This window comes from Macaca fascicularis, chromosome 9 (assembly GCF_037993035.2).
Source record: "Macaca fascicularis isolate 582-1 chromosome 9, T2T-MFA8v1.1".
Lineage (NCBI taxonomy): Eukaryota > Metazoa > Chordata > Mammalia > Primates > Cercopithecidae > Macaca > Macaca fascicularis.
Genome location: NC_088383.1, coordinates 33,604,122 through 33,620,762, shown reverse-complemented (window position 1 = coordinate 33,620,762; position 16,641 = coordinate 33,604,122). Strand labels below are relative to the sequence as shown.

The 16,641-nt window shown below is 34.0% G+C and overlaps 1 protein-coding gene across 1 annotated transcript in view; it reads right to left on the bottom strand.

Annotated features, from left to right (window-relative positions):
* The window catches only part of CCDC7 (coiled-coil domain containing 7), a 433,255-nt gene that overhangs the window by 9,091 nt on the left and 407,523 nt on the right, over positions 1-16,641 (bottom strand). The window contains exons 36-42 of the mRNA XM_065520519.2: positions 7,298-7,381; positions 6,999-7,082; positions 6,689-6,772; positions 6,188-6,271; positions 4,077-4,160; positions 3,280-3,402; positions 455-580 (exon numbers count right to left, since the gene is read on the bottom strand). Of these exons, the coding sequence (XP_065376591.1) occupies positions 455-580; positions 3,280-3,402; positions 4,077-4,160; positions 6,188-6,271; positions 6,689-6,772; positions 6,999-7,082; positions 7,298-7,381 (669 nt within the window). The remainder of the gene's footprint in view (positions 1-454; positions 581-3,279; positions 3,403-4,076; positions 4,161-6,187; positions 6,272-6,688; positions 6,773-6,998; positions 7,083-7,297; positions 7,382-16,641) is intronic.

The window sequence follows — 16,641 nt, the reverse complement described above, 5'->3', positions numbered from 1 at the left end:
ATTAATGGAGTTAGAAGCCTAGGAAGATGATAATGAAGGGAAGGGAAAAACTAAACATATGATTTATTTTTCTTCTCACCTATCCTTATGTTGTATTTCTATTGTATGCTCTCCCTGGGGTTGAATAAAAGAGGGACATATAAATATAAGAAAGAGATTATAAAATGAGTTTATCTCAGTCATCCACAAAATCTATAGTAGTGAACAAGACAAAAAGGTGGAGAACTAAAATGGAGCTCCAAGTTAGTCACAATGGAGAAGGGGAAGAGAAATGCCAGGGACACTACTCATCGCTAAGAATGAACAAATGTTAGATAAACTTAACTCACAACTTACTTTCATTTATGTTTTGCTAAACTGTTATATGACTGAAGCTATTACAACTTGGTTATTTACATTTAGTTATAGCTTTATTTTAAAAATCACACTGTACACTAAAAATATTAAAAGTTACCTGAATGGAGTTGATTCAGTAAAGGAAGATGGATGTCTTTAGAAAAGCTTGAACTAGCCCTATATGTTCTATAAACTGCTTTTGAAGGTGCAATCGCATAGGGTGAAGAGTACTCATAAGTTTCCTCTAGAAAAATTTAGAAAATATGTTAGCCATACAATAGATGACATTTGTAATTATTTTTAATACTCACACAGTATATATGCACACAACATCAAAGCATCTAAATATATAAAGCAAACGTTTAAAAAAACCTGAAAGGATACATAGACTGCAACAAAATAATAGTAGGGAATTTCAATATCCCCAACTATTGAACAAGAGACAGGTCATCCAGATAGAAAATAAATAACCACTGGACTTGAACTACACATAAGATAAAGCATGTTTATCAGACAATTACACAATGTTCTATCCAACAGTAACGGGATACACATTCTTCTCAAGTGCACAAAGAACACTCTCCAGAATAGATCATATGTTAGGCCACAAAAGAGGTCTTAACAATGTAAGATCAAAATTACATCAAATATTAACTACATATCAGTAACAGGAGAATAAAAAGAAACTTAATAGATCTTTGAAACATTAAACAATATGCTCCTGAAGAACTATTGTGTCAAGGAGGAAATTAAAAAGGGAAATTTAAATATATCTACAGACAAAAGAAAATAAAAACATAACATACAAAAACTTATGGGATGCAGAAAATGTAGTCCTAAGAGGAAAGTTTATAGCATTAAATGTCTACATCATAAAAGAAGAATCAAATAAACAACCTAAAATTACACTTTACAGAAGTAGTAAAAGCAGAACTAAGCATAAATCTAACAGAAGAAAAAAATGAAGATCAAAGCAGAAATAAAGAAAACAGAGACTAGAAATGATCGATTCCATTTTCCCCAGTCTGCATTCCATTCTGGTATCCTCCAACATCCTGGTTCATTTATTCTTTCATGTATGTTTTTACTGAGAAAATTATAATGCTATTGAATGGTGAAATAGGTGACCTTATTGTATGGATTACTGACTGCCATATTTGCCTTCGTTTCTCCCCGCTTTTTGTTAATGGGAATGTCTTCTGCGGTCTGTCCCTGTCTCACCACTGTTACATTGCGTGTGTGTGAGCAGAGACTTCAAAACTGCTTATACATTGAGGCTTGCCTGCATGCTGCTCTTAGAACTTGAAGACTCCTAGCTAGTTGGTTGGATGATGAGAAACATGCAGCCAACTCACCTCCTGCGTCAGTTATTAAGTTCAGTCGCCAAACCACCCTTCTAAACTCTGCTTTATGATACGGGATCTGGGATTCTGCAGACCACATTTTTGCTTTGCAAAGTAGCTCCAAGGCAGGCTGTACAAGATAGGCTAGATAGAGGAAAACTGCAAATTTGGAGGAAAAAGGACAGACTTGTTCTTCTCATTTTGTTCCTAGTGGGCTTTGAGAGCGTCCTGTCTCTTTTCAGTTTCTGTGAAGAACATCTCAGTATTGTTTCCTTATCCCAGAAGTAGCAATTCCTCCCATAGCAACAAAGAGTTTGCATTTTTTTCCCAATATTTGCAGAACCAGTTTTATTATTCCTCCCTGCTTAGAAACTAGCAGTAGATGGCCAGGGCACCTCCTTCAGAAGTATGGATCCAAGGTCCTACCACAGAATCAGGGACACTAGCACCATCCAATCTACACCTTATGCAGAGATCTCCTTCAGTTCTGGGTATGGCAATTCCTTTCTGTAATTGCTTGCTCCATGTAACCTTAGAATTCTTTTAATACTTTCAGTTACCAAGTTAACAACTTTATACTTAGTCATCTACTTTTTACATTCTTGCTTTTTTTTTTTTTTTTTTTTTTTTTTGAGATGGAGTCTTGCTCTGTCACTAGGCTGGAGTGCAGTGGCGTGATCTCGGCTCACTGCAACCTCCACCTCCTGGATTCAAGCGATTCTCCTGCCTCAGCCTCCCAAGTAGCTGGGACTACAGGCACGTGCCACCATGCCCAGCTAATTTCTGTATTTTTAGTAGAGACAGGGTTTCACCATGTTGGCCAGGATGGTCTCTTGACCTCATGATCTGTCTGCCTCAGCTTCCCAAAGTGCTGGGATTACAGGCGTAAGCCACCGCACCTGGCCCTCTTGCTTTCTTTTTGAACAACCAGTGAAGTTTCTATTTACTGAATGGGCCCACTGTATTCATCATTGTCTCAAACAGCAGCCAGTCAACTGCTATACATGTGGGTGAATTGATAATTTGACCAAAAATGCATGCTAGCCCAGCCAAGACAATCATCAGTTACCTAAGCGGTTACTGTTTTATGCTTTTTAAAGTTTTAGGGTAGATATGGAGTAGTAAAACACTAACAAATATGGAAATAAAAATTAAAATAAGAGTGAGATATAATTTAGTAACTTTCAGATGGGTATAAATGAGAAAAAAACCCAGCAATCCATATTGCAGATGGTTATGCAGAGAAAAGAATTTCCCCTAAAGATTGCCAAATGAAAATGTTAATTTATTAGCCCTTTAGGAAAGCAATCTGGAAATATCATTTAACGTTAAAAATCCATGTGTACTTTAATAAGAAATCTCAACCCTAAAATGTCATTGCTCTTTAATAGAATGATTGAATAAAATGTTCTTACTATGAAGTATCATGCTGCCAATAAAAAGGATGGATTAAAACATTTTTATTTTTACGCTTGTAAGAATTTTCCTAAGATATTTCTGAAAAAAAGTAAGATGCATAAAGAGTAAATGAAAAAGCATACTTTAAAACTATTCTAGGTAATTAGATACTGAATTCATATCTTCATACATAATTCTTTACCTTTATTTTCAAAGGGTGATAAATTGATCACTTTTGTTGGGAATTTACTTGGTGTGATGCTCCTATTGAAGATACCTTCTTGACGTTGTATGGACATATCTTTGTTTTTAAATAAATTCACATCTAACATAAAATTTTAAAAGAAAAAGTGTATGAGTACTCCTGACTATTCACACACTAATCCCCAACTCCACGTATTTGTCTCTATTTCTGCACTGGTAATTTTTCTTCCCACATTTTATTAAATGGCCACTTGTCTATTATGTAAATTTCTGTGTAGTCTCTCATCATTTTCTCTTTCTCGTCTTTGTTCTGCATTCTGTGATAGTATCTTCCTTAATTTCAACCTTTATCCCAACTTCATTTTAGTTTGACCAAATGTTCATTTCTATAATTGATCCGTAGTCTACATTTGAAAGGATACATTTAGAAAGATAGTTTTGGAGGTCAGAGGTCTATGCATAAGCTACTGGATCCCTCCCTGCCCCAATTCAACCAATGTTTATTAGATTTATTTTTCATTAATCCTATTGTTATAAAAGTAACATGGATTATTATAGAAAACATTTATTTAAACAGAGAATTATAAACCTCATATTTTTAAAAAATCATTGTCTAGAGGTTTTAAAACTTTCTAGCTAATTTCCCATTGATAATATGAGAGTTTAATTATAAGAGAAAATTCATGAAGACATTTGCCCATGAAATATAGGTACTGTTATCATTAAAGATTCACTCTAAAACCCCAGAGAAGATAACTAAACTGTAAATATTAGACTTAAAATTATTATTCTTACCATAGTGAGTCCTTAGTTGTGTCTTTATCTCACCAATTGTTTTACTTGAACCAATAGCATTTGTCAAGGGTTCTACATCAGTCTCTATAGACATAAAATAAATTTCAAAACACTTTGTAAGGTAACCATTTATGTTACATATGTATTTTAGTTCTTTTTTCTTTTGAAATTTCTTTTTCTTTTCTTTTCCTTTTTTTTTTTTAATTTAGAAACAGGATCTCGTTCTGTCACTCGGGCTGGGGCGCAGAGGTGTGAACATGGCTCACTGCAGCTTCAACCTCCTGGGCTCAAGTGGTCCTCCTGCCTCAGCCTCTCCAAGTAGCTGGGACGACAGGTGTGCACCACCACACCTGGCTAATTTTTGTATTTTTTGTAGAGACAGGGCTTTGCCATGTTATCTTTTGAAATTTCCATCTTATTTGATATCAATCTCTATTACCTTCCTTTTCTTCCTTAAGAATAATTTCCTTTAACTCTAAGAACATACTTGTAATAAGTGCTTTGAGGTTTTGCTGGCTAGGTCCAACACCTGGGACTCTCACAAACAGTTACTGTGGCATGCCCTTTTCCTTGGTGTAGGTCACACTTCACTGTTTCTTTACATATTAATAATTTTTGCTAAAGATTTGACAGTTTCCATAATATACTGTAGCATCTCCAGATACTGATTTCCTCCTCCTCTATCTGGGGCTTGTCATTGTTCTCTCCTTATTATTTGCATAGCGCTGTGACTGGGCCATTCTACTAAAGTCTCTTGCCTATAGTGTGAAGTGCTACTGCTGCTCTCCAAGGGGCAGAACCTTGCACATGCATCCAGTACCTTGGATAACATTGGTTTTAGAGGGCCGGCTTGGAATGTGTCTCTTTACATTGTTTCTCTGTTAGCTGTCTGCCTCTTTTTGTATCACACCAGAGATCAAAGAAAATTGTATAACTACATAACAATCTTACACCAAGATGAAAGTCAGTAGTGTAATCTCTGAATTACGTAACACAAATAAAGTACTGTATTGTAGGTGAGACTTTATAAATTTGCCTGACATTTTTATCAAATAGAGGGAATGGATAACCAGTGAAATAGTTATGTGTTGTACTCCTCTTGTCATCACAGTCTTCAGCTAGCCTTTCTGCTTTTGCCTTTCTGCTTTTGCTAATTAAACATCACTTTTCAGAAACAAAAAGTAAGTAGAATAGCTTTGGAAATGCCTACACTGAGACTACTCTAAGGTAACTGTAACACTGAATTTTTATGCATTACTTTTCAAATGGATGAGTTTTAAAATCAATAATATGCTAATGTTCCACTGATAGTAAATGCTAGAGCTTAATTAAAGGATACTCATGATGAATTTTACCTATGTAACACTAGCATGTAGGCACTATTGTCATGAAATGTCTATACTTAATTTAACTCAGGGAACATAAATAGGTCACAAATATTAGACTCAAAAATTATTTTTCTTACCCTGGTGACTCTTTAATTGTGCATTGATTGGTCCCTTTATTATATCTCTTCCAATAGCATCTTTTAAGAGTTGTTTATCAGTCTCTATAGAATTAAACAGATTTCAAAATACTTTATAAGGTAAACATTACTATACATGTGTATACATGTGTGTTTAATTATAGAAGGATATTCATGAAGGATTTTACCAATGTAACACTATGATATAGGTACCTATGTAATAATAACATGTAGACACTGTTGTCATTAAAGGTCTGCACTTAATTTAACTCAGGGAACATAAATAGGTCACAAATATTAGACTCAAAAATTATTTTTCTTACCCTGGTGACTCTTTAATTGTACATTGATTGGTCCCTTTATTATATCTCTTCCAATAGCATCTTTTAAGAGTTGTTTATCAGTCTCTATAGAATTAAACAGATTTCAAAATACTTTATAAGGTAAACATTACTATACATGTGTATACATGTGTGTTTAATTGTAGAAGGATATTCATGAAGGATTTTACCAATGTAACACTATGATATAGGTACCTATGTAATAATAACATGTAGACACTGTTGTCATTAAATGTCTGCACTTAATTTAACTCAGGGAACATAAATAGGTCACAAATATTAGACTCAAAAATTATTTTTCTTACCCTGGTGACTCTTTAATTGTGCATTGATTGGTCCCTTTATTATATCTCTTCCAATAGCATCTTTTAAGAGTTGTTTATCAGTCTCTATAGAATTAAACAGATTTCAAAATACTTTATAAGGTAAACATTACTATACATGTGTATACATGTGTGTTTAATTATAGAAGGATATTCATGAAGGATTTTACCAATGTAACACTATGATATAGGTACCTGTGTAATAATAACATGTAGACACTGTTGTCATTAAAGGTCTGCACTTAATTTAACTCAGGGATCATGAATAGGTCACAAATATTAGACTCAAAAGTTCTTTTTCTTACCCTGGTGACTCTTTAATTGTGCATTGATTGGTCCCTTTATTATATCTCTTCCAATAGCATCTTTTGCTATGGAAAGTACTATGATATAGGTACTGTTGTCATTAAAGGTCTATACTTAATTTAACTCAGGGAATATAAATAAGCCTAAATATTAGACTTGAAAAATTCTTTCTCTTACCTTGGTGACTCTTCAGTTGTCTAATGATTGGCCCTATTATTATACCTCTTCCAATAGCATCTGCCAAGAATTCCTTATCAGTCTCTATTGAAATAAAACAGATTTCAATATATTTTATAAGGTAAACATTACCATACCTCTGTGTGTGTGTGTGTGTGTGTGTTTGTGTTTAATTATGGGAGGATATTCATGAAGAATTTTACCTGTGTAATAACATATAGGTACTATTGTCATTAAATGTCCACACTTAATTTAACTCCAGGAATATAAATAAACCATAAATATTAGCCTTGAAATTGCTTTTTCTTACCTGGGTGACTTTTTAATTGTGTCTTGATTGACTCCTTCCTTACACCTCTTCCAATAGCATATGCAAAGAAGTTCTTATCAGTCTCTATAGAAATAAAACAGATTTCAGTATATTTTGTAAGGTTATCATTACCATACTTGTGTGTGTTTGTGTGTTTAATTATAGGAAGGTATTCATGAATAATTTTACTTATGTAACACTATAATATAGATATTTTGTTATTAAAGGTCTATACTTAATTTAACTCAGGGAATATAAATCAGCCGTAAATATTAGATGTAAGAAATTCTTTTTCTTACCCTGGTGACCTTTTAGTTGTGCATTGATTGATCCCTTTATTATACCTCTTCCAATAGCATCTGCCAAGTGTTCCTTATCAGTCTCTGTAGAAATAAAACAGATATCAATATATTTTGTAAGATAAACATTACCACATCTCTGAGTATATGTGTGTGTTTAATTATAGGAGGATATTCATTTAGAATTTCACCTATATAATACTAACATATTGGTACTATTGTCATTAAAGGGTCATACTTAATTTAACTCCAGGGATATGAATAAACCATAAATATTAGTCTTGAATTTTTTTTTTACCTGGGTGACATTTAAATTGTGTTTTAATTGACCCCTTTATTATACCTCATCCAATAGTCCAATAGCATCTGCTAAGAGATCCTTATTAGTCTCTATAGAAATAAAGCAGATTTCAATATATTTTATAAGGTAAACATTTTATGTGTGTGTATGCATGTGTAGTGAGTATTTATTATTATAGTAGAAGAGTCGCAATATAATGTCTTATTGCAGTAAGCATCACAAAACAGAATTTGAAGGGCTATTAGCAATCATATAAGCCTATTATATTGAAGTTCAGAGATGTTTCATGATTTGAACAAGACCACATCAAGATAATGACAAAACTGATGCACAAACCAACACTTTGTAATTCCTTAACCAGTGACTTTACTATATAATGGCATCTCTTATGCAAACTAAAATTATCCTAGAAAGTTTATGATGATAATATAACTTTAAATTTTACACCAGTAGCACTATCTACTGTGGGATGTACCTCGTGAGATAAAAGATAACATTTTTAAGAATAGGTCAATTTGCAAATCATGGTCTCCACAGTCACAGAGAGTTATTGTGGGGCAAAGTGCTTTGATTTGTTCATAAAGACTTCATGTCATTTCTAAGATTTGTAACTATAAATCAAGTATGGATAAATAATGTAGAAAAATAATTAGATATTTTGTGGAATATGAAAATGTGACTTTCATATCTTCTTGAGTTTGTAGACTTTGTAGCTGGGGAGGATGAAGTAAGTAAACTTGTAGTAGCATAAGCATGGAGATTGCATTCCTTTCCACTGGAGTTTTTATGTGATTTGAATCTTTTGCTAGATTTGAAAACTACTGACTAGGTCATATAAAAGGAAAAATACATGAAAGTTATGAAAGGCGAGTTCATATTGAAAAGGGAAAATTAGAATGGGTGACTTGGGTCAACTGGTGGACCTAATATTTTGTGAGAGAAAGTTGTTTATAGCAGACTATATGCTAAAGTTGGAAACCTATAATGACCCAGATACCACAGAGTAAAGTTTTGCTCTGAAGAAATGTCTGAGCTCTTGAATAAATGTTAAGTTTTACAGTGTAACATCTGAAGCCCAAGTATACCACCAGTGAAATCTAAACCAAAGTATGGACCAGCTGAGGCACCATTACCAAAATGAACCGAGACACATAAGAACGTATTTTCCATAAGTACACAGCTATATTTTGTGAACATAAGCAGATCTATAGAAACATAAAAATAGGGAATATGAGCAGTCATATTTTAGCCTCTTCGATTATTACTCTAACTAGTACACATAAGAAGGAAGGGTTCATTTCAAGTGAGTATGCAAAGATTCTTAGATAATAAGAAGGAAGGCAATGAGAAGAGCATTTTAGGGGAGATAAGGTTAAGCATTTAGGAAGAGAATCTATGTACTAAAGTAATTTACAATCTAGTAACATTCATGTTTCCTCCCTTACCGTATCCTCTCATTGCTTTAATTCTTTTTAAATATGATCCTGCCTGGAATTCACTGAGATATTTTTACAAAATAAATAACATATCATGCTATATACTTATGTAAAATGTTCAATTCAATGTTTTTTAAGATGTTGACATATTTGTGTAGTTCTGACTACAGTCAATTTTAGATTCTACTGGAGTTTATACTAATCAAATTCCAGTGAAGTACAGAAATATTACTCCCATATAGCGTTATTCCTTCTTCAACATTTTTGCACTATCATGTGTATTACAACTACTTATATTAAAGACATTGTTATAATTGATGTTATGATTATTTATATAATACTGTGCATTTTAATTAAGCTAAGAAAGACGAGCAAGTACATATTTATAGTATTTACTATACTAACCTTCTTGTTTATATATTTTTTGCATTTGTTCCTGTGGATTTGAGTTACTATCCAGTGTTATTGTATTTTTTAAACTGTTTAAAAATTTTTATTTTTTTATTTCAGTAAGTTTTTGGGGAACAGGTGGTGTTTGGTTTCATGAATGTTCTTTAGTGGTGATTTGTGAGATTTTGGAGCATCCATCACCCAAGCAGTGTACACTGTACCCAATGCGTAGTCTTGACACCTCCTACTCTTTCCCCAAGTCCCCAAAGTCCAACATACCATTCTTATGCCTTTGCATCCTCATAGCTTAGTTCCCACATGAGTGAGAACATATAACGTTTGATTTTCCATTCCTGAGTTACTTCACTTATAATAATAGTCTCTAATTCCATTCAGGTTGCTGTGAATGCCATTATTTTGTTCCTTTTTATGGCTGAGTAGTATTCCATGGTATATACACACCACATTTTCTTTATCCCTTCGTTGATTGATGGGCATGTGGGCTGATTCCATATTTTTGCAATGGCAAATTGTACTGCTATAAACATACGTGTGCAAGTACCTTTTTGTACAATGATTTCCTTTCCTCTGGGTAGATACCTAGAAGTGGGATTTCTGGATCAAAGGGTAGATCTACTTTTAGTTCTTTAAGGACTCTCCACACTGTTTTCCACAGTAAAAAATGTTTCCTTTTCACTGCATCCATGCCAACATCTATTATTTTTTGATTTTTTGATGATGGCCATTCTTGCAGGAATGAGGTGGTATCGCATTATGGTTTTCATTTGTGTATCCCTGATAATTAGTGATGTTGAGCATTTTTCCATATGCTTGTTGGCCATTTGTATATCTTCTTTTGAGAATTGTCTATTCATGCCCTTAGCCCATGTTTTTATGGGATTTTTTTTTTCTTGCTGATTTGAGCTCTTTGTGGATTCTGGATATTAGTTCTTTGTTGGATATATAGATTGTGAAGATTTTCTACCGCTCTGAGGGTTGTCTGTTAACTCTGCTGATAATTTCTTTTGCTGTGTAGAAGCTTTTTAATTTAATTAAGTCCCATCTATTTATCTTTGTTTTTGTTGCATTTGCTTTTGGGTTCTTGGTCATGAAGTCTTTGCTTAAGCCAATGTCTAGAAGGGATTTTCCGATGTCATCTTCTAGAAATTTATAGTTTCAAGTCTTAGATTTAAGTCTTTGATCCATCTCGAGTTGATTTTTGTATAAGGTGAGAGATGAGGATCCAGTTTCATTTTTCTACATGTGGCTTGACAATTATCCCAGCACCATTTGTTGAATATGGTGTTCTTTCCCCACTTCGTCTTTGTTTGTTCTGTCGAAGATCCGTTGGCTGTAAGTATTTGGCTTTATTTCTGGGTTCTCTATTCTGTTCCATTGGTCTATGTGTTTATTTTTATACCAATACCATACTGTTTTGGTGACTATGGCCTTATAGTATAGTTTGAAGTCAGGTAATATGATCCCTTCAGATTTATTCTTTTTGCTTAATCTTGCTTTGGCTATGTGGGCTCTTTTTTGGTTCCATATGAATTTTAGGATTTTTTTTCTAGTTCTCTAAAGAATGATGGGAATTGCATTGAATTTGTAGATTGCTTTTGAGAATATGGTCATTTGTTTGTGTTGTCTAGGATTTCTTTCAGCAGTGTTTTGTAGTTTTTCCTTGTAGAGATCTTTCAAGTCCTTGATTAAGTATATTCCTACCTTTGTTTGTTTGTTTGTTTGTTTGTTTTGGCAGCTATTGTGAAAGGAGTTGAGTTCTTGATTTGATTCTCAGCTTGGTCACTGTTGGTGTAGAGCAGCACTACTGATTTGTGTATGTTAAGTTTGTATCCTGAAACTTTGCTGAATTCATTTACGAGTTCTAGGAGCTTTTTGGATAAGTCTTTAGTGCTTTCTAGGTATATGATCATATCATCAGCAAACAGCAACAGTTTGATTTCCTCTTTACTGATTTGGATGCCCTTTATTTCTTTTCCTTGTCTGATTGCTCTGGCTAGGACTTCCAGTACTATGTTGAATAGACGTGGTGAGATTGGGCATCCTTGTCTTGTTCCAGTTCTCGGGGAATGCTTTCAAAACCCGTTCGGTATAATGTTGGCTGTGGGTTTGTCATAGATAGCTTTTATTACCTTAAATTATGTTCCTTTTATGCCAGTTTTGCTGGGGGTTTTAATCATAAAAGGATGCTGGATTTTGTCAAGTGCTTCTTCTGCATCTATTGAGATGATCATGTGATTGATTGTTGTTTTTAATTCTGTTTATGTGGTGTATCACATTTATTGACTTGCATATGTTAAACCATCCCTGCATATCTGGTATGAAACCCACTAGATCATGGTGGATTATCTTTTTGATATGCTCTTGGATTTGGTTTGCTAGTATTTTGTTGAGGATTTTTTCATCTATGTTCATCAGGGATATTGGTCTGTAGTTTTCTCTTTTTTTTTGTTATGTCCTTCTCTGGTTTTGGTATTAGGGTGATACTGGCTTCATAGAATGATTTAGGGAGGATTCCTTCTTCTGTATCTTTTGGAATAATGTCAATAGGATTGGTACCAATTCTTCTTTGAATGTTGGATAGTTCAGCTGTGAATTCATTTGATCCTGAACTTTTTTTGTTGTTGGCAATTTTTAAATTACCATTTCAATCTTGCTGCTTGTTATTGGTCTGTTCAGAGATTCTATACCTTCCTGGTTTAATCTAAGGGGATTGTATATTTCCATGAATTTATCCATCTCCTGTAGATTTTCTAGTTTATATGGGTAAATGTGTTCAGAGTAGACTTGAATAATGTTTTCTATTTCTGTGGTATCAGTTGTAATAACTCCTGTTTCATTTCTAATTGAGCTTATTTGGATCTTCTCTCTTCTTTCCTTGGTTAATCTTGCTAATGGTCTATCAATTTTATTTATCTTTTCAAATAATCAGCTTTTTGTTTCATTTATCTTTTGTATTTTTTTGTTTGCTTGTTTCATTCTTGTTTAGTTCTGCTCTGATCTTTGTTATTTCTTTTCTTCTGCTGGGTTTGGGTCTGGATTGTTCTTGTTTCTCCAATTCCAGGAGGTGTGACCTTAGATTGTCTATTTGTGCTCTTTCAGACTTTTTGATTTAGGCATTTAATGCTGTGAACTTTCCTCTTAGCAATGTTTTTGCTGTATCCCAGAGGTTTTGATTGGTTGTGTCACTATTATTGTTCAGTTCAAATAATTTTTAAATTTCCATCTTGATTTCACTCTTGACCCAGTGATCATTCAGGAGCAGGTTATTTAATTTCCATGTATTTGCATGATTTTTAGGGTTCCTTTTGGATTTGATTTACAATTTTATTCCACTGTGGTCTGAGAGTACTTGATATAATTTCGATTTTCTTAAATTTACTGAGACTTGTTTTGTGGCCTGTCATATGGTCTGTCTTGGAGAATGTTCAATGTGCTGATGAATAGAATGTATATTCTGCAGTTGTTGAGTAGAATGCTCTGTAGATATCTGTTAAGTCCATTTGTTGTTGGGTAGAGTTCAAGTTCATTGTTTCTTTGTTGACTTTCTGTCCTGATGACTTGTCTAGTGCTGTCAGTGGAGTATTAAAGTCCCCCACTATTATTGTGTCATCTCATTTCTTAGCTCTGGTAGTAATTGTTTTATAAACTTGACATATCCAGTATTAGGTGCATATATATTTAGAATTGTGACATTTTCCTGTTGGATTAGCCCTTTTATCATTCTATAATGTCCCTCTTTGTCATTTTTAACTGCTGTTGGTTTAAGGTTTGTTTTGTCCAATATAAGAATAGCTACTCCTGTTTGCTTTTGATGTCCATTTGCACAGAACATCTTTTTCCACACCTTTACCTTAAGTTTATGTGAGTCCTTTTGTGTTGAGTCTCCTGAAGACAGCAGAAACTTGGTTGGTGAATTCTTATCTATTCTGCAATTCTGTATCTTTTAAGTGGAGCATTTAGGTCATTTACATTCAATGTTAGTATTGAGATGTGAGGTACTATTCCATTCATCATACCATTTGTAGCCTGAATACTTCCCACCCCACCCCACTGTGTTAATGTTATATGGGTCCTGTGAGATTTATGTTTTAAGGAGGTTCTATTTTGGTGTATTTTGAGTGTTTGAAGATTTAGAGCTCCTTTTAGCAGTTCTTATAGTACTGGCTAGGTAGTTGCAAATTATCTCAGCATTTGCTTATCTGGAAAAGACTGTATCTTTCCTTCATTTATGAAGCTCAATTTCACTGGATACAAAATTTTTGAGTGATTATTGTTTCATTTAAGGAGGCTAAAAATAGGACCCCAATTCCTTCTAACATGTAGGGTTTCTGCTGAGAAACCTGCTGTTAATATGACAGGTTTTCCTTTATAGGTTACCTGATGCTTTTGCCTCACAGCTCTTAAGATTCTTTTCTTTATCTTGACTTTAGATAACCTGATGACTATATGCCTACATGATGATCTTTTTGCAATGAATTTCCCAGGTGTTCTTTGATCTTCTTGTGTTTAGATATCTAGATCTCTAGCAAGGTTGGAGAAGTTTTTCTTGATTATTCTCTCAAATATGTTTTCCAAACTTTTAGATTTCTCTTCTTCTCAGGAACTCCAATTATTCTCAGGTTTGAACATTTAACATAGTCCCAAACTTCTTGGAGTCTTTGTTCATTTTTCAAAATTCTTGTTTCTTTGTGTGTGATGGATTGAGTTAATTCAAAAGCCTTGTCATCGAGCTCTGAAGTTCTTTCTTCTGCTTGTTCAATTCTATTGTGGAGACTTCCCAGTGCACTTAGCATTTCTCTAAGTGTGTCGTTGAGCCAGGAAGAGAGGCATCACCAGAAATCAACCTTGGCAGCCCTTTGATTTTGAAGTTTTAGTGTTCAGAACTGTGAGAAAATCAATTTCGGATGTTTAAGGTACCCAGTGCAGTATTTTGTTCTGGCAATCTGGGCAGTGAATACACACATTGTCACCATACCCCCTTTTATGCTTTAATTATGGTTTCCTTGAATTCTGTGAACCTATTTATAATAACTGCTTTGTAGTCTTTGCCAAGTCTAACATCTTGCACTCCCACAGAATTTTTTGTTGCCTACTTTTCTTCCCCCTGTGTATGGGTTATGCTTTACTGTTTCTTTGAATGGCTCATAATTTTAAACTAAAAACTAGGCATTTTAGTTTTATTTATTTATAATGTATTTATATTAAAATTTCAACTTTCTTTGATTCAGGAGTGACATGTGCAGGTTTGTTACCTGGGCATATTGCATGTCACTGAGGCTTGGAGTATGAATGATCCTATCACCAAGGTAGTGAGCACAGTACCCCATAGGTAGTTTTTTACCTCCCGCCCCCTGACTACCTCTCTACCAGTAGTCCCTGGTGTCTATTTTTACCATATTTATGTCCATATCTACCCAATGCTTAGCTTCCACTTATAAGTGAGGACACACTGTATTTGGTTTACTGTTCCCAGGGTTAATTTGCATAGGTTAATGGCCTCTGGCTGCATCCATGTTGCTGCAACAGACATGATTTCACTCTTTTTTATGGCTGTATAGTGTTCCATTACATATATATGTATCAGATTTTCTTTATCCAATCCCCCACTGATGGGCACTTAGGTTGATTCCATGTCTTTGTGATTGTGAATAGTGTTGCAATGAACATATAAGTGCATGTGTCGTTTTAGCAGAATCATTTATTTTCTTTTGGATACATATCCAGTAACGGGATTGCTGGATAGGATGGCAGTTCTGTTTTAAGTTCTTTGGGAAATCTCCACACTACTTTCCACAGTGGCTGAACTAATGTACATTCCCACCTACAGCCTTTCCAGTATCTGTTTTTTATTTTTATTTTTAAATAATAGCCATTCTGACTGGTGTTAGATGGTGGTTTTGATTCGCATTTCTCTGATGATTAGTGATGTGGAACATTTTCTCATGTTTGTTGGCAGCTTGTATATCTTCTTTTGAGAAGTGTCTGTTCATGTCTTTTGCTCACTCTTTAATGGGGCTGTTTTTTGCTTGCTGAACTGTTTATGTTCCTTACAGATTCTGGATATAGACTTTTGTCTTAACCATAGTTTGTGAATATTTTCTCCCATTATGTTGGTTGTCTGTTTACTCTGTTAGTAGTTTCTTTTGCTCTGCAGAAGCTCTTTCGTTTAATTAGGTCCCACTTGTCAATTTTTGGTTTTGTGGAAATTGCTTTTGAGGACTTAGTCATAAATTATTTTCCAAGGCCAATGTCCAGAATGGTGTTTCCTAATTTTTCTTTTAGGATTCTTATAGTTTGAAGTCTTACATTTAAATTTGTAATCTATCCTGAGTTAATTTTTGTATATGGTGAAAGGTAGGGGTCTAGTTTCATCTACATATGGCTAGCCAGCTATCTCAGCACCGTTTATTGCATAGGGAATCCTTTCTCCATTGCTTATTTTTGTTGACTTTGTCAAATATCAGATAGCTGTAGGTGTGTGGCTTTCTTTCTGGGTTCTGTATTCTGTTCCACTGGTCTACACGTCCGTTTTTGTATCAGTATCACACTGTTTTGGTTACTGTAGCCTTATAGTATAGTTTGAAGTCAGGTAATGTGATACTACAAGCTTTGTTCTTTTTGCTTATGATTGCTTTGGGTATTCAGGCTCTTTTTTTTTTTTTTTTTTGGTTCCTATGAATTTTAGAATAAAAACTGGATATTTTGGATGATATTATAGACAAATCTAGATATTGATTTGTTCATCATATTTCAAAACTTGCTGTTTGCTTTTTAGTGATTTCTTTTGACTATTTTACATTATTTTTCTCCACTACAAGAAGATTCTAATATTGTTCCTCCAGGAGCACTGCTTTTGGTATGCACACTGCCACTTTTGAATGATAGTGGTTTCAGGGGGACTCTCTTTAATGGCCTCTTTCCCTTATTTCTCTGTTAAGCTCCCTGCCTCTTTCAGTATCTCACCAAAGATCAAGGAAAAATATGCCTAACACTATTATTCCAGAAGTAAATTTAGTTGTTTAATCACTAAATCATGGAACACAATAAAATAACTTTACTGTAGCTGAGAGATTGTAAATTTACCTGATATTTTTATCAAATAGAGAGGATGGGTAGCCAATAAAATGACTATCTGTTATATTCCTCTTCTTATCACATTCACAAGTTAGTCTGTATGCTTTTACAAATTTAAGGCA